At 40.5% G+C, this 18,897-nt stretch overlaps 1 protein-coding gene across 1 annotated transcript in view; it reads right to left on the reverse strand.

Annotated features, from left to right (window-relative positions):
* Positions 1–18,897, reverse strand: part of LOC126195038 (nephrin-like) — a 451,536-nt gene that overhangs the window by 113,220 nt on the left and 319,419 nt on the right. Inside the window, exon 5 of the mRNA XM_049933515.1 lies at positions 4,473–4,676. Within this exon, the coding sequence (XP_049789472.1) occupies positions 4,473–4,676 (204 nt within the window). The remainder of the gene's footprint in view (positions 1–4,472; positions 4,677–18,897) is intronic.

Here is an 18,897-nt window from a genome sequence, read left to right on the forward strand (position 1 = left end):
ACTCACGCCCCGTCCTCACAGCTTTACTTCTGCCAGTACTGCGTCTCGGTCCGGCACACTGTTTTAATCTGTCAGGAAGTTTCATATCAGCGCACACTCCGCTGCAGAGTGAAAATCTCATTCCAGTTTATAGACTATTAAATGTACAGTGACAAAATGTTACCGTCTTACGGTTGCCTCATTTAATGTGCTAAGATCTATCTATTCAATTGGGCTACCACAAGCGCATGCGAAAATTAAAATGAGTAGCAATGAATGAAATACCATAAATAAAACAGTGTAATGCATTATCCAATAACACTATATTAATGAATGCTATTGAACTGTCCTATGCATCCATACATAAAGATCAATAAAAAGTGACAATCGGTTTTCGAACTATAAACTTAAGAGCAAGTTTGTGAACCTTTGGTTGCGCCTGTGCGGAGAGAATATCAGATGATGAATATTGTCCATTTCCGTTACAGAAATTGTAAATTTTCCAATGTCACTCATCTCTGACATGAACATCGACTGTTTTGGTTGCCTGATCTTCTATCATGTAATAGTTCACATTCCACAAATCCTACTGTTCGGAAGCACATGCATAGCAATGTTAACGCTGTGGACTACTGGTGAAAAACACTTGCGTGTAGTCTAACGTTTCTAAATTTGAATACTGCCACTTGGTGGTGGTACCCGTCCCTGAAGACAGGTTTCCTGCTTCATAGGACTCACGGGATACCCTGCGCTTTGTGAAAGAAGGTCGAAGATTTGAGTCTGAGGTGCTAGAACTGGGAATACACGAAGTTGAGTTGACAGCCCTATGGCAGTGCATTCTTTGTTCTATTTATTACCATTTACCCCGATAATAGGCACTTTCGACATATACGGTAATGAACTCAACAGTAGAATTCACATCAGTATAATAATATGTGTCATCACGCGGGTAAAAGTGATAAATGCTTCTTATATCTGTAAAGAACTGGCATCATGTGAATGAATCTTTTACAACTCTTTTCTCCTCGTAACGAACTTATTTCTAATATAAGACACATCTTTTGTTTCCATTTTCGTACAAATGTCTGATGGCTGATCTCGAGTTTGTGACAGTAATTTTGCACGTATCATCAATTTGTAAATCCTGCATGACAAGAAACGAAGTATACATCGTTCTCATTTTCCTGAGAATTTTTTTTTCCATATATTTCTAAGACGGAGCGAGGTGGTGCTGTGGCTAGAAACTGGACTCATAGTTAATAACACGATGGATCCAAAAGCTGCGGCCCATCCCGATTTCGGTTTCCTAATTAGCTTAAAATAAAAGCCGAGGTAGTTCGTTTCCGAAAGACACGACCCGTTTCCTTTACTCTTCTTCCATAATCCCAACTTGTAGTCCCGACGTTAAGTTATAACTTTTCTTTTCATTTTTCTATACTTCCACGCTACTTACTTCCAATCCATCTGCGTTCTAAGGATTTAAGAGATATTTGAAATCTTATCAGTTATATGTTAATGAGTAAAATATTATTCTGATATAAGTTTTTTGTAACATGGGGCAGAAATTAAGCTAGTTTGAAAATTTTACTCATCCGATTGCTCTTCAAATTCAGAACGACGTAGCTGCATGCAAAGTGATAAGTGGCTCCTTACGAGAATTTTCATGTTTTGTCTCCTGCGACCCATCTGCCCTATGATCTAACTTCAAGAAGCAAAGCAATAATTATATTACAACGTTTTTCAGGCAAGATCGAAACTTCAGAGTAATGTATGGAGCTAAACAGCCAGTCTTAACAATAATCTTCACTTATTCTTCATCAAAATGCTTTTCATGATCGTAGTTTTAGTTGAACAGTTCGTGGCTCTTACACATTCTCATATGAGTAACAATTAAAACTGGAAAACTGTCCTCATTAGTCCATAGTAAGAAATACCACGGTAACACTAAGTATTATAATTTTAGACTTGCTTTAAAACATCATGTCTTCAGATTACCAAGTCTGAAAAGTTGTTTAAATAACCATTTCGTCTACCGTGAATTAATGTTTTTAGCTCTAAAAGAGTAAAGACATTTTAATGTTGAACGAACTAGTCAATTTCTAATAAAATTGGAAATAACATTTTGTAGTTTATTAAAATCGCGCTGCGGAAGTGATTAATCGTCTACTTCAATCCCAGTCACATTCACTAACGATCTTAATAGCTAACCTAGGATAAGCTGTTTGATTAAACGTATTTAGTATATTCTGTCGATATTAACAACTGGTCTTGTTATTCTGTGTGATTGTCACTTGTGAAGTATTTGTATGCTGTGTTCTCTGAGCCACAGTTATTCCTAACACCCGTGCGAGTGCACAACATAGTAGCAATTCGAGCTTCCTCCTATATAACTGCCGTTGTCAGCCGCGGAAGGTAATCTCTGTTTCAAGAGAATTGCGGGCTCGAACTTGTACCAGAAAGAAAGGATTATTTAGATGATTCTCGTAATTTTCAAAACATATCGAATAGTAACAAAAATATAACAAATAAAGTTACTTCTCTGAATAATTTACATAGCAGTTGTAGAAGTGGGTAGTTTTTATCTGACTGCCGAAATTACCAGTTCACATCTCTAATATTTGTTTACAAGGAGCCACTAGCCTTCATTAGCTCTACATTTAATCTTCAAACATATTGCCATAGTGACAGATTGAACGACAGGCTTGCAGAATCTGCATTTAATTCCAACGTCGTCTAGGAATGCTGTACAACGTACAGGCAGCGAAATATGAACCTCGGGTTGTGAGAATAAATTAAATCTATTTGAGTATAGCGCACCGTTCGTGCTATTGATGGGAGCAATTATGTAAGTAGTTATGTAGCAGAGTCTGATATTCTTATAGGAGCTGCTTAGTACGTGATGATAATAACGACAGACACATTTGTAAATCATCAAGGTATCTTTGATTATCTTGGTCGGAAGGTTTCATGTGGTCATTGGTAGAATTCGGATCTTAGGTATTGTATTACAATATAAACGGAATTTTTGACATAGCAGTATTATACATTCTGCACAGTAGAGAATGAGGATGGATCAAGTGACGTACCTAGCCCATAATCTAGTAAGTACAGAGAAAGCATTCAGTGATACTTATGTAATATGAACAACGTCTACTCTCTTTCCCTGTTTAATTCCTCAGCATTCATTCAGTGACATGCTGACCTTTGCATTTATTATAACTGTACGAGCGCTTTTCTTCTTCTCATTTTATAATCAACACGCACTGATATTATACTGAGCTTCCAGAGGAACCTGTCGTAGTACACGAGGTGCCATTTTTCATACTTCTCCAACAGTATGAGAGTGAAGTCCAAAGTGTTAAATAATTGAGATTGATTAGACACTGATGTTTGCAGACAAAAATGGAAAATGTTCTTCCGCCAATCGCTCCGATGAAGGGGTGAGTATTATGTACAACAACTGTTAAATAAATTAAAATTTTGCGTTTATGTTTCTAAACATAATTTGCAATATTTCATTAATTTACTGTGACCTCCACAGTTTCGATTCACGACGGCTTAATTAGTTTTGGAAACCGTAACAAAGGAACGCCTTTTTCCTTCTGAGGGGTGGATTGTACCATACCTTAACATTTCTGGCAATACTGAATATAAAAATTATAGTAGCTTACATTCCATCATGATATGAATGAGATTTGTGAGTGTTACGAATATTGGCAATTTGCCTTAAAAGAAATGTAAAACTGCTACTTCTACAAAACTCAAAAATGTATTATCTCATGACTAAAATAGCAGTGAGTCCTAAAGGTAACCAATTAACTCACACAAATACTTAGTTTTAAAGTTTATGAGGATGTGAGATAGAATGATCAAACTCAGTGCGAAGTAAATCAAGTGGCAGTCTTGGTCTCATTGGTTGGTTACTGGAAAAATACAGTTCACGAAGGAGATAGCTTTTAAAACTATGGTACGATCCACCCTAGAATGTTATTCAAGTATGTGCGAACCAACGGGATGACAAGAGATACTAAATGTACAGAAAGAAGGTTTGACGCTTGAGAGATTGCCACGAAAATACCGCAGAACTTGATCTCAGAGGCTATCTCGCCTAAAGAATCTATTTACAGTTTTAAAAACAACAAACAATAAAGGAACTAGAGATATAGTCGCACCCCATACGCGACATTCTCGTACAAATTGTGAAGATAAGATTATACACGGATTCCATTAAGAGCCTCACTGCATGTGCTGATGGAAGGGAAGAAACCTAATAATTGGTAGAATGGAAAGTAGTCTCCTTCAGTAATTTAAAGAGGCTATGGAGATAGGTACTGAAGCGGCAATACCTTTCGACAAAGCGATCACTGTTACAAATACGTTGCAAGAGGGACACTTTGCATCATATTCCTGATAACGTGGTCACGCAGCTAGCACACTTTTATTTAAACTTCTCGTGCCTCTGGAATATGAGCAAGAGGTGGTGCAGTACTCACGCAGCAGGTCGAGCTGCAGCGCCGCCTCGCGCGGCTCGGTGAGCGGCGTGTTGTCGGCGCGGCAGGCGAACACGGCGCCCAGGTGGCGGCGCGCCACGCCTCGGAACGACACGCGGTTCTCGATGACGTCACCCACGTTCTGCTCGACGTCCGCGTCCAGCACCTCTCCGTCCAGCAGCCAGCGCACGCGCGGCTCCGGCTTGCCTGCGTCACACACAGCCCTCAGCGTCGCTCTGAGGTGCCACAGTACTGCAGCTTACACAGAGCGTCATTTTCCGTGACCTCTTCCGTCGCTGCACAAGACAGTCGCATGCAACGTCAATAAATTTCGGTCGTATGGCAATTTTAGTACTCTGACATTAAAATGCATTGTATCTGAACTGGACATACTTGTCAAAGGGAGTTCCCTGATATTGTTATTTATATAAAACGGACTCATTTTCTGTATGTCCGTTAGTAGTTTTTATAATTTCAAACTTAAGGGTTTCGGCCACTGTCACTCATCTTCAGACACTTTAAACATTATTAATTTTTGTAAGAGCGTCGTTTTTATCTGACACGGAAAGCCTCAGCGTGATGCTACTTGCGCCCTGATACTTACGTACCTCGTTCCATCATTGATTAATTGAGGACAGAAGACATGTTCTTAAATTATTTTTAACTGTACTGTCCCTTCATAAAATACGTTTGTCAACATAAGAAACGCTCTGTAATTATTTATGTTTAATACTCCGTAATTTTTATGTGTAAATTATATAGAGATTACATTTTTAAATCCGTTAATACGCGGAGAAGTGTAAAACCCAACAGGATTTTTACGTCAATGAAATTTCTTTTTTAAATTTAATACCGATCGAAGGCATACAATCATTGCTTAAATATTTGACAGTAAAGCTGATAGTTCAGTTCGGACTGATTACTCTGTGCTTACGAGAAATGGTACCTTATAGAACGTTTGAACTGTAATTCGACAGAAACAGTTTTCGCTCCCTTATTTTCATATTTTCTCGCAGTACTGAAACTGGATGACAGTGTCCATATCCGGGCATTTTGAAACAATAAAAACAGCGATCGACAGACTGAAAAGATTGCATTCACAGTATATTTTCTCACAAATTTAAAATAAAATCACAGAAGTAAGAAAAAAAACTCAAATCAAACAATAAAACTACGCCCTTAATTATGCTTTCGTGAGCAACGCAGAACTTTGAGCAATACGTCGGAAGATGCTAAAATTATCGTTATCGGTAAAATATGTTATGTGATTTTGAGACTGTAATCTGCCCCGAGTATCAAACTTGACAGGAAGGACTTATTGTATCTCAATAGTCTGACAAGCATCCACTAAAATTTTTATTGAAGAGGGCCTCGGTATTTCAACAGTAAGTATACGGTAGCTCATTAATACAAGAATAATACATATTTTTATGTTATTAATACCAATATGAATGCCAGCTTCTTGTTACATCCGTCTGAAATTACATCTGTTTAAATGCAGGGTACTGAATGAATATTTCAGAAAAATATTTTCACTGCTATATGAAGAACGTTAGGTTGAGACTCACAGTTAAAATTCTAAAACTGAAAAAATAAAATATTCATAATGACTGAAAAAACCATGCTGGATTGCAACAAAAAGAACCAACAAAAATGACGCAGTAATACTTCTCAGAATGTAGAAATTGGCTGCCAACTTTAAAAAACGCTTACTCATCTTCGATGCATTATGCAAAACTAGTTTGTCATAAAACATTCACAGCTGGTCATGGTAATGGACACAGAGCATTGTTTTCATGACGTCTATTATTTCAAGTTAACTTTCATAACTAAAGTTGGATAAGGCGTGTTTTGAAAACTGCATTTTGTGAGCGAGTTTGGTCAAGTGTAGACCTGGACAAGCAGTCATTAGCGGAATGTCAGAGACTTCCTGAAGCTACTCCCAGACTGGACGTTAGTATCTATTTTTAACCGGCTCACGTACCGTTTGGTAGTCACCGTGCCATCAAGGAATTTCGTACTGATTACTCCGAGACTGGACACCATGTAAGCGTATTGCCATATCGTTGGCTTAGTTGTGGAGTATCTTTGCGGCCAGCCGCGTCTGTAGTGAGTCGAGCACGGGACACGAAACTGTTATGTTGTGTAGTGTGTAGCTCTGCATGCAAGAAGCATTGTTAGTATTCAGGTTGAAGTGTTGTTACAAGTGCTACTACAAGAAAGTGATTAAATATGGAAGTAATTCACAGGAAAGTGCGTCAAGATGTGATTAAAAATTAGCAGTGCCGCCGATAACGTATTTGTGTATCCTCTCGTTGCGTGTCACACAGTATCAATCATCCGCGCCGTGTACGGACTCCCAGAATGAACTGATGTGAATCAGTAGAAATTAGTTACCATAAAAGAGTGCAGTCAAGTGCCAGTGTCTTGTAGCGAGCGTGAGGACGTGCGTTCGTCCATCGCGTTGCCGCATTATCGACAATCAGCCGCGCCGCGACGGTTACGCGCACGCTCGTACAAGCGAGAACTGAGAACTGAAAAATTAGCTTTTCGAACAGTGTTATATGATTACTAGTGACAAGGAGGACTATTATTACCAGATATCTGTATGTGTGACGAGCATAAGAACTTTCGTTCGATCATTCGGCTTCCGCATCATCAACAATCACCCGCGTCCTGTCGGTTACGCGTACGCTCGTCCGAATGATCTTTTTGGACAGTTAATCATCAAGATTGTTAATTGGGATAAACATTTACGATTTAGAGTGTAAACAGTGCAACCTGTGATTACCATATCGTCTCATAATACAGATGTACATACCAGACATAGGACAGTGTTGTGTTTTAACTTTGAGTGGCTCCCCTAAACCCGCTTGCATATTTCGATAGATAATTTCAGGTAAGGCAACAGCAGTGTGGAGCAGAACAGTACGAGCGCCGCGGGAATATCAGGTACGTGGTGTGGACAGGGCGCACGGTCAAGAAAAGCAACGGTCACGAAACGAGAAGTCAGTTTAAAGTACCCCTGCCCTTTTGTACTTCCGGGCGTGCTACAACCACACAGTCGCGCGTTGTGGGTGAAGAGACATCTCGATCACGAAATTCGGATTCTCAGTCCTCCAAATGTGCCAATTTTGTTTGTGGACGAACCAATCCCAATGAAAGTTGGCTTCGTCACTAAACCAAATCATACTAATTCCCAACATGCCTCGCAGCCAACAGCGCAGTTTTAACGTCCTAACGCAAATCGTCCAGAAGTTATGATGATTTTATTTCATTTTGTTCAGTAATTGACACCCTATAGGTACTCAACATATTTAGGCTGTGGTTGTTTTCTTTAAAGCGAAGGAGCCGAAGCAACCGACATCATCAAAAGTATAGGACGTAACAGAATTATGTCAATAGACGTCGAAAGTGTACTCAGACACAAACTGAAGGTGAAAAACAGAGACTGGAAACATCGTCCACCTGATCGCAAGTACTTTTGCGATGAGCGAGGATACGTTGGGCAGTGTTTAACATTCAGACTGCTGCCGAGTCCACTGTACCACCCTCTTCAGGACACCCTGAGAATACCATCTAGTTTGTCGGTAACTGGACAACCATAAGAGAGTCTTGGAGCATAAGCAATTCATTTTCGAATACACTTAGTTGTCTAGGTATATGGGTTCCAGATGCAGAGTTATTAAACACAAATAAGTAACAGGTTTCACCTTGTTGTCTACTGAACTGAATGAACGAAGATTCTGGTAATATAATTTCAATGGCTTCAATGAACCTTAGATGCATACCTTCCTACTGAGTTATGCTTTCGTATGTTCAAACTGCATGTTCCACATGGTTTCTGATAATCCAATAATGGCAGTAAGCTGTGTGTACTATTTTACAACCTCACAGCGGGCAATGGTAGTTTAGAGGGCATATTTATAAAAGTTCTCTTATTAATCATTATTAAGACTATTGCATTGGGGTGAGAATACGTATCAACATATATATAGCAACTGCGAACGAGGTTACTCATAATTTAAGGATGGGATGTAGTGTACCTTTCAGCGGCAGAAACAGGTTGTCGTATGGACAGATATACTTAGTTTGTTCTTCACACATTACTGGTGCACTATAGATAGAAAAATTGTGTATGTGACCTCTAGTTTTGCTAGCAAATTCCTTGAAACCTTAAGTCGTCAACATATGGGACGACTGCGCCTAGGATAATCTCGCTATCAGCTAAGGTTAGAAAATGCACGATGGCTCTATTCACGACACTGGATCGAAGAAAGAACCTTGTGTGTTGCCTTGTGTATTTTCCACTCAACAGCTCTCCCTTCACAGAAGTCCGCAAGACTGTTGTAAGGCCAGTTCAAGGCACTGTGTCAAATGAAATCTTCACTATAATAAAAACTCCAGTGATGAACTGTCGTGTTTCTTGAATAGAGATCAAACGCAGTTCAAAAACTGCTTTTTAGAGTTTGAACTGACCTTTGAAGAAAGAATCCAGTTTATTTTGTGTGTCGTAGTTTTTGCACGACATTTGCCCATAATGTTACGTGTGAAAAAAACAGCTGTAGAAGCAGCGGGAGGATACAGGTAGCCCTACGTAAAAATTATTAGATTTCTTTCGTCGTATGGAATAGTTATACTTAATGTCGTCTGTACAGCCAATTATTTTTTTCCTGACATACTATAAAGAATAAATATTATATATGGCACATGGTTTGATATCGAATGCAACAAGATGATTCAAGTTGATGTGTGACTGGACGAAGTTATCTATTTATATATACCATGTATCCGACATACGTTAATTAATCACACTTAAAATTTTGAATTAGGGATCCAGTGACTACAAAATGAAACAAAACAGTCACTTCCTTTTATTCTGCTTAAGTTATTCGCGAAAGAGTTGGTGAAAAATGGAAATATTAAAATAATAAAAACTTAGCTCACCTGCAAAAGAGGTCAGAGAGAGGTTTTAATAATTGTTGAAGTGAAATAACTGCAATTATAAAGATGCACAGTCATTGTTATGATGTTCACTGAAAAGACGGATAGTATTACAGAAACAAATAGGTTACACCTGCGGCTGGAACCGAAAGCAGACCGATCAATGAAACTAAATGCAAGTCTTCAAAGTGAAGGTTGAAGTAATTGAAATACTGTTAGAAGTCTCAAATGCACCTACACATTGTCTCACGCTTGGGATTCGATCTCATTACAGTAAACTGTAGATGGAGCTGAAGTGTTCGCAGAATCGGTCATTGGTAGCAGCAATGAGCCTCGCCAGTGAGAAAGACGAAATCCGTCAGAAATGTCTCGAAGTCTAATGAGACATCGGCTCAGGTGGTGTAGCATGCTGGTGGAAGTGATGTCTGGTGATAAGGACTCCAAAGATCATGACTCCCGAAGATCAAAGTAATTTCTGATCGAATGTTTACTAAAAGGTAGCCTTTCATTGCCAAGTTTTGCATCCCTTGCTGTATCCAGATTGGCTGGGCTCCAATTTTCAAGCAGCGACTGGTAAAAATGCTGCTTAGAATAAGCCAGTCCCCTTTCCTGGGGCATCCTCTAGCCGGTTTACCAGTAACGTGCATTCTACCATTTAAGACACATTCTTTCCATGTTCCTCTGTGACCAACTAGATGGGTCCTCATCGGCACAATCAGGCATCTGTGCCTTCTAGTCTATTTATTTTTTCCATTCCGTACGATTATTATGTTGTGTAAATATTTGTTTTTCATGTAGCCAAACACCCAGTGGCGTCTCTCATTTTTAAAGGCCGCAAACTGAGTGTTCCCATTTCCTTTTCGAGATATTTATATGTGGTGTTTTTTATACTTTCCAGAGAAAAACTCAGCTTTCTATTTTTGTGCACAATAGTAGCTTATGCAGAAATACATTCCTCCTTCTTCCTCTCCTTGGGTTGTTAAGCGGTCATGTGAAATCCAGTGTGTGTCAGGCCACGATACCCTAGGTGCCACAGTGCGGCATTGCAGGAGGCTGTCTGGTGTAGTATTGGCCACTGACCTGGGCCGCTCCCGGCCTGTTCTTTCCAATGGTGGTAGCTTGCTTTACTCTCCTGGCAGTCCGACTGTTTCTACATCGTCTCAAATCTTCTTTCAACGTCCCTTCATTTATATAAGGCATGCAAGTCCGAATGAAAGAGTAAATGAATAATGTTATATTAATCGGTTACCGATAAAAACTTGTACCGGTACCACATTCCTCAGTGCAGCTTAAATATTACAATTTTGATAAAATTGTAAACACTCTACTGGACTGTTTTCGGGAAAACGGTTGTATAACACTAATGACATCCATGTAATACCTACTGTAAAGCTACTGATGACTGCAAACCGCTTTCAATTCAATGAATAGGTACAAAGCCACATTTGCGTATGAACTTCTTAATAAAGTACTTTGTAATAAATATTATCTTTCAATAACAGGTTGAGAATTTGATCCTTGTTAGGTTGGCTTATCTGAGTGATATAAATGAGCCAACGGTCTGTTTGATCACTGGTTGGTGTCATGCTTAGGGGAAATGTCGTTAGCTCCTTTTGAGCAAATCTCTTTGCTTCAGAGTAGCACTGATAGGAAATGTCCTTGATTATAAGCTTAATGTATTCTGTCTCCCAATTACAGTTCTTTTCCTTTCTTTGACTCCCTCTAGTTCAGTGGAAGTCTGTCTGCCCTTCCACCAAGTTCTTTTCTTGCGAATTCTATGCAAATCCCAACTTTTATCTTATCAGTCCACTTAATTTTCAGCATACGTCTGTAACACTGTTTCTCAAACGCTATGATTCTTATCTTTTCTGATTTTTCCCACAATCCGTAATTCCTCTCCGTACAGTATTTTATTACAGATGTAAATTTTCCGAAATTCCTTCCGAGAATTAAGATCTCTTTACACTAACTGTAAATTAATTAAGGTATGTTAATTGTCAGTGTAACTTCGTACATACACAAACCACTAGTGGCCATATAAACAATTCAGTGTTTCCATCATCGGTGGCTTCTAGGATGGCCACTAGAGTGCATTAGTGGTTTCGGTATTCAGTGTTGTTACCGCATCTGGTAAGGAATACAAGAGGAGTGAACAGCGTCATGTTGCATCATTACTGTGAAGGACACTGAAAGGCTGCGTACTGATGTCAGACAGCATTATCAGCACTTGACACAGTTTGAAAGGAGCGCCATTGTGGGTCTCCATTTCGTTGTTGGTCGGATCGCCTAGTATGCAGACGTCACAGTGGCCTGATGTTGGACTGCATAGGAGCGTGAGGACAGACATAGTTGTTTAGTTGTTACCAAGGATCCGGTCACCATATCTGACCACTACAAGGGAGGATCGTCCCATCCTGAACCAAAAAGTTTCCACCCCCCCCCCCCCTCATTATCTACGCCTGTTATCCGAGAGCAAGAAACGGATTCTCTGAAACCTTCCCTGTCACGTCGCACCATTGGTCGGCGGCTGTCAGCAACTGGACTAGGCAACTATCTTCACATCCGCAGGCTGGCTTTAACACCACAACAGAAGCATCTGTGTTTGGAGTGGCGCCGTGAACGAGACTGCGATGATTGTTCGTAGATGAATCGCTGTTCTGCACTTCAATGAATCACCATTGTCGACGAGTGTGGTGGCTACCTCAGAAGATGTCTCTTTCTTCCAATGTTTTGAAGAGGCACAGGGGTGATACTCCCAGCGTAAAGGTGTGGGGAGCCATCGGGTATGACTTCAGGTCATGGGTGGTTGTGAATGAGGGAAATCTAACGGCAGAACGCTAACTCACTGACATCTTCTGCCACATGTGTTACATCTCGTGTGACAGTTAAGTAGTGCCATTTTTGAACAGGACATTACTCATCCACTCATGGCACGTGTCTCTGCGAACTCTCTGCGTGGTACTGATATAGACCTGTGCCTAACAAATGACTCCAGGTCTGTTCCGATAGAATATGTGTGAGACCAGCTTGGACGTCAACTTCGTCACTGTTCCAGTATCCAGGATTTCAAGCACCATTTACAACATTTGTGTGCCAGGTTATCTCAGTAGAGGATACTGTGGCTTTACGACACACTTCAAAACCGAATCAGTGCATGTCCACATGTCACAGTGGGTGTAACGTCATACGGATGAGTGGGACTTTATCGCGCCAAGTTCGTTATAAATATGACTCACTAAAGCAACATCAAACAACCTCAAAGTGTTTAGTGTTTTTTTTTTTCTCTCTCTCTCTTCTGGGTGCTCCACATTTCTTGTGAAGCAGTGTATTTGGTACGGTTTGATCGTTGGTTTGTTATATTACGTTACCAGCAACAGGAGGATGCTGTGCGGAAATACGCTGCGCTTCGCTTCTCGACCTAAGGGGAGTCCATAACAACATTGGCGCAGAGGACGTCTCAAAATGTTGTTAACAGATTAGCATAGACACATTTGTATATTCACTCCGTCCCTTGCACTTTGTAACATTCATTATTTCGTTTCATAAACAATAATCACAGCTGTTATTTTACAAATATAGCTGTTGAAAAAAGTATATTTCCTTCAAGAAAATGAAATTTTACAGGAAACGATGGTGTGGGTCAGTTACTAGATACTGGAAACTAACATTCTTCTGCACTGTATGAGATGACGTCCGTTCGAGGAATACCTGTATACTCACAATGTCATGTTTATTCACCCACCTGTAATGTGAACAGTTCGAATTTCCTATGACATCCTGCGACCTACATTTCGATCCCACCGTATTTTATCTCCCCTTTTTTTCTGTAAGCAATGAACGGAACGCAACCACATCATCAAAGAAGATTACGAGACAAATGTTACAGTATCAGCCGAAATACGTGTTCAGATCAATACCGGGTTAACTTCGTAGTTGAAAAATACCTACATGAAACCTCTGACACACTCTTTGCACGGGCCCTAAGCTACGAAAGAGGTTATAATTTCAGTCATAAAGTCTTATCTACAGGTTTCGTGACTCTCACTCACGGCTGTACGTGCAATTTGGCTATTATCTCGGTGCTTCAGTTCATCAATATGGCAGTTAAGTCGCTATAACGATGTAATTATCAAACAGAGAACTGATAATTGCATACATTTGTTCTCATCGCCAAGTTTGTTACGGTTGCTAGCCGTTGAGATTTATCGTGCAAAGCAGTCGTAAGGCATTGAGTCTCGGAAGAACAAGCTATGGCCTCGTTAAAAGGCAAATCGTAAATCCGCAATGATACGAATAGGAGAAAAGAGCATCCTGGAAACTGCGAAAATTTGTACGTCGTTCACGTTAAAAGAGACTTCTGTCAGGAATACCCGTAGACGATGTTATCGATGTTGTGACGTAATCAGTTGCACTTCTAGTGCCAACCAGGTAATTCAAAGATTCACCATTTCGAGTTTATCCATCTGTTTCTCTATATGACACAATTCATTAAGTAATGGTATAGTTCATTACTTGTTACATTGTCTTTCTACGAACTTTTAATATAGTTTGGTACTTTAGTGTTGATGACATGTATATTTTATTGAAAACAACGTGGAAAATGCTCTCCAGCGCTGTACAACACGGACTGAATGGGTGTAGCGAATAATTTAAAACGAAACAATCCGCTGTCGTATACAGGCAGTGCTATGATTATGTGTATTGCATTAAAAAACTGCAATTCTTTAGACATACGCAACATCTTGGTGCTGCGTTTATGTTCGTGAATCTCTGGATTAGAAACACATTATCTGATGGCGGACGCAAACGTAAAACACGATTCACGTGAAAGGCCATCGATGAAGACAAGGAAAGGAAGGTCTGTTTAGACCACTGATATATCTGTTGAAACAGAGTGTAACAGTATGGAATGTACTTCGTAATTAATACTGAAGAACATTCCTTCAAAGCAGAAATGTCCATTGATATATCCATCCAGTTGGCTGATGACTGCCGATTGTCTCTTGTCATTACTTCAGGAACACTGTGAAACGCTCAGAATTTATGAACGTTGGCAGACATTAACCATACGACTACATTTCTGTATCGAATATAGCTGAGCCTCACGTCACACGTGAATCTTATACAAAGCGCCCGCACTCACCAATATGCCTTGTCAGTAATGGAGACAGGTTGTGGTCGCTGCAACAGTATGAAATAAGCAGACGTACGAAAGGCTATCGACAAGGTACGAGACAAGCTCTGTAACCTCGCCATGTTCCCGAAGCTGAAGATCCAGTTCAAAGTTTTGCCGTTTTGTCACCACTGCGGAGTTCTAGAGCGAATGGCAGAAATTGCTTGACACGTTTCGAAAAGAAGACTCTAGGAGACATTTCAGCAGTGACAGAAACACTGCGAGCCCTAAGTATCTGTAAAAGATAAGTATTTTGAAGATAGTTAATATTTGAACATAGATACGTAAGAAAGTACTCTCTTGTGAATAGTGTTAGCTTGGAAACTTTTTGATACCCCCACATATCTGTACATTCTCACACCGTCATCCGTGGAATGGTGGCCAACCTTCATCTTTACTACTCAAAATCTTTGTATGTAAGGTTGCGTCACAACATGCAAACAAACCATGATATGGATTTGTTGTCTGAAGCTGCTTACTTACTGCAACAGAACAGAAATACCGCGAAAAACAGGATCATCGCTTACTCAGCGACGACTCAACAGTAGAAAATACATCACATACCAGACGTTAAAATGACATAAAATCAAAGAACGTATGAGAAAAATTGGCATATGCCACATTTAAAATTTCTGGCGTTCACGAAGCTCTCTAAGTATCTGATGTAGATGTTGATACATTCATTTTAATTAAACATTATTCAGCTGCATTAAACTTACGTACAGTGTAAGTGTAAAGGGTATATCGATCGGGAGCAGTAATAGTCCAGTGCCAGTTATTAACCGTGGTTATTAATAGCTGATGAACTGGAACAATTTCTTATTCTATTGTACACAAACTGATAATTAATAATCAATTTAATAAATTTAGAAACATATGTGACAGTAAAATACGGACACTGCATGCATAACTACACACGTTAAAAAACGGAGATCACAATGCAGTAACGAGGAAAGAAAGCTGTGAGCTGAAAGGAAGTAGAGCTTACCCAGTGCCACATGCATGTTATTGAATGCTGACATCGAAGTACTGGAATGTGAATGCTCACTGTTAAGTGGAAAGCTATTTCAGAATGGCAAGCCACTCCTGCTTATACTCCCGTGTATTTCCAAGCGAAAAGTTTACAAACGCTGATAGGCAGTGAAAATTATACTGCGGGTTAGCTCAACCCAGCACACAGCTTCCCGGTAGCCCAGCAAACGAAGGACTCCATAATGCTGATTCCCAGATCAGCAGGCAACACTCTCATGACGCGTTCTATTCGGAGATTGTGTCTCTAACGGAAGCGAATCGCTGAACAGGATATGCTGTAGAACTAAATACCTCTTGTCTGTGACAGACTGGACATAGTATTTCTATGAGAGGAGATTTAGCACTGCTAACGCATCCAGAAAATGTGTCAGCCTCAGTAAGCTGATTGGTACCTAGCCGTTCAAAATCTAACGTAAGTGTATAGTACTGGCAGCTAAAGCCACTCCAGGAAATCTCGTTTATCTCTACCTTTGTAGACATCTCTACCTTTGTATACATTACCATTCATTTGAACGATTGTACAAAGATTCATTTGTCACTCTAAAATTATTAATTTTCGATCACCATTAAGTACTTAAAACTGTATATGCTTTACTAAGTGTTATTCTTCTGCTTTATTGAGCAGCAGTTTTAGACAAACGTCTATAATCTTACACAAGTAGCTCATTTCGAGCTCTATAGTAGATATTCAGTAATAGCTGCGATCTTACGAACGCATAATGTTAGTGATATCTACAAGGCTACTGTCAGTTTGGTACGCCACGTTGTGCCAGTGCCCTTAAGCTGAAAATTAACTTTACCACGAAGGTTCCTAAAACATTCAGGACAGTAAAAGCTAAAAAAGGAAAATGTCGACTGAGAGATAGATATTAATAGTACTGTCGAAGTCCTTGATGTCTCGGCAGTTTGAGTGCAGTGAAAGTAAATATCAGAATATTTGGAAGCAACAAGAACATATAGCTGTGTTACAACCCCATGAGTACATGGTAAGATGTGAGAAAGACTGAGAGGTACGGTTTGGGACAGAGGTATGACTCACGCCGTAGCGTGCAGGCAAACACAGGCAAGTGTGTCATTGAGTTTGTTACATCTAAGATACACAGCAGGCCTTCTGCAGAGCTCGGCGATGGTATCGCACACCGTGCCAGTGCCGGAATCTGCAGCGTCGCCTCCCGGTTGCCCAAACTATCGGCCATAGCGCTCCTATTCACGCTACAGCTAAGTGATCGCCGGGTGCGTGAACTGTGCCTCTGGCACTGAACAAGGCTGACTGCTCCCTCAAGCCCGACTCGTGGACCCCATGTTGGGCGACGAAGGGGAACAGCCGACCGCCTGTACATGTCTGTTCCGCCGCAGCTATTACTGAATTTCTGTTTTAGGTATAGTTACAATCTATCAAAGGCTTACACTTTCCAAAGATACATAACTGGTTATACGGACACCATTTATTTGTTTCACTATCAGTGTCACACGTTGATTCATTTCATATTTCCTCTTTGCTACATGACACTACAAAAAAAGTTGAATTCGGGACGATCTGTAATGAGTGGTTTCTCTGTGGCTATTTCACCCCTCTCTCCACCGCCTCAAACGCATCAACAATAAAACTAAAACCCCATCAAGTGAGCGACATCGCTTGCCGGCCGCTTAGGGAGCGCAGTCGACAGAATTTCAGTCAGCCTGACGACCGCGAACCCCTTCGTCTACGGAAAGGCGAACGCCGTCAGTTTCCGGTAACCGGATACTCTATGCGTTCTGACTCTGCAGGTAACAGCGATGCAAAATACTTTCCTACTCAATCACCACGTAACAGCTATTTCACTCGCCCTTAAGACGGCCCTTAGCACTAGGTGGAAGCGTTACAGTTTCAGAGATGTAGACACACAAACAAATGGAGCTCTCGGCTTGTCCTTTCTCTTCTTACATTGTTTTTCGATATCCAGTAAGCGACGTGAAATCAGATTGTTTTACGGTAGGGACTGGTGCCCCTCAAATTCCTGTTCTAAGTGTGTCCCCTTCTTTCATCAACTCCTGATAGCATTATCCCGTCGAGTTGTGTTTACTTATGGATGATTTTTCAGTGTAGATGCTCCAGTTCACACTTCCAGTTCTGCCAGAAGTACTCTTGTAAGCCAGCTACCGATTATCAATAGGGCACTAAAAACAGTTTTTAGTTATCGCCATAAATATCTGAAGACGTCGTTTTCCCTAGTTCTTGTTTCCTTCTCAGTTTTTGGTAACGTAATTTGACGGACTCCATTGTAGAATTTAAAGAATCTGTGACGTATGTCGACACAAAATTTAAGACCAAATCCGTATGTAGCTGCTTCCCCTGGAGAACTTGAGAAGTCTAGCCCTGAATTCTCGTTATGTTTCAAAATGCATTCTGTACCAAGACTGGACGGCAGACGAGTTGGGCTACTCCCATTTTATAGAACGGTCTCAGACTGGTTATCAATGTACGAGTTCAAACTTCCTCGAAAATTAAAACTGTGTGCCGGACCGAGACTCAAACTCGGGACCTTTCCCTTTCGCGGGCAAGTCCTCTACCAACTGAGCTACCCAAGCACGACTCACGACCCGTCCTCACAGCTTTAATTCTTCCAGTACATCGTCTCCTACCTTCCAAACTTCACGGAAGCGCTCATGCAAACCTTGCAGAACTAGCACCCCTGGAAGAAAGGATACTGAGAAGACATGGCTTTGCCATAGCCTTGGGGATATTTACAAAATGAAATTATCACAAGTGCACTTTCCCGCGAAAGGCAGAAGTCCCGAGTTAGAGTCTCCGTCCGGCACACAATTTTAATCTGCCCGCAAGTTTCATATCATTGTATAATCAGTTGCACAGTGAAAATTTCATTCTGGAATGTACGGGTTTCTGATCAACCAGGCCATAGCAATTTAAGGTATTAAAGTGAAGTGAGGCCACCAAGAGGAAATTGCGTTGGGCAGAGGGAACAACTGCATTCCCAGCCTCTGTAACGGAGCCGGAGAGCTCCCGCTTCGCATCAGACCTCAACTCATTGTGTGACAAGGATACAAAATGGACTAATTTTCAATAAGCACCAACTGGGACCCGTACAAACAATTTTCATACCATAAGATGTCTCGCTTAGCAACTGATCAGTAACTCATTGAGTGTCAACGACGACGGCATTTGGCATCCGCGCAAAGAGTTGTATTTTAAAACCAGGTATAGCGAAGATTAATTTTTCTCCCAAATTCTCAAGAAAACTGCTATCTTGGATTCTTAACATGTCTAAATTTGAACTAAAT

This window comes from Schistocerca nitens, chromosome 1, assembly GCF_023898315.1.
Source record: "Schistocerca nitens isolate TAMUIC-IGC-003100 chromosome 1, iqSchNite1.1, whole genome shotgun sequence".
NCBI classification, from domain to species: domain Eukaryota; kingdom Metazoa; phylum Arthropoda; class Insecta; order Orthoptera; family Acrididae; genus Schistocerca; species Schistocerca nitens.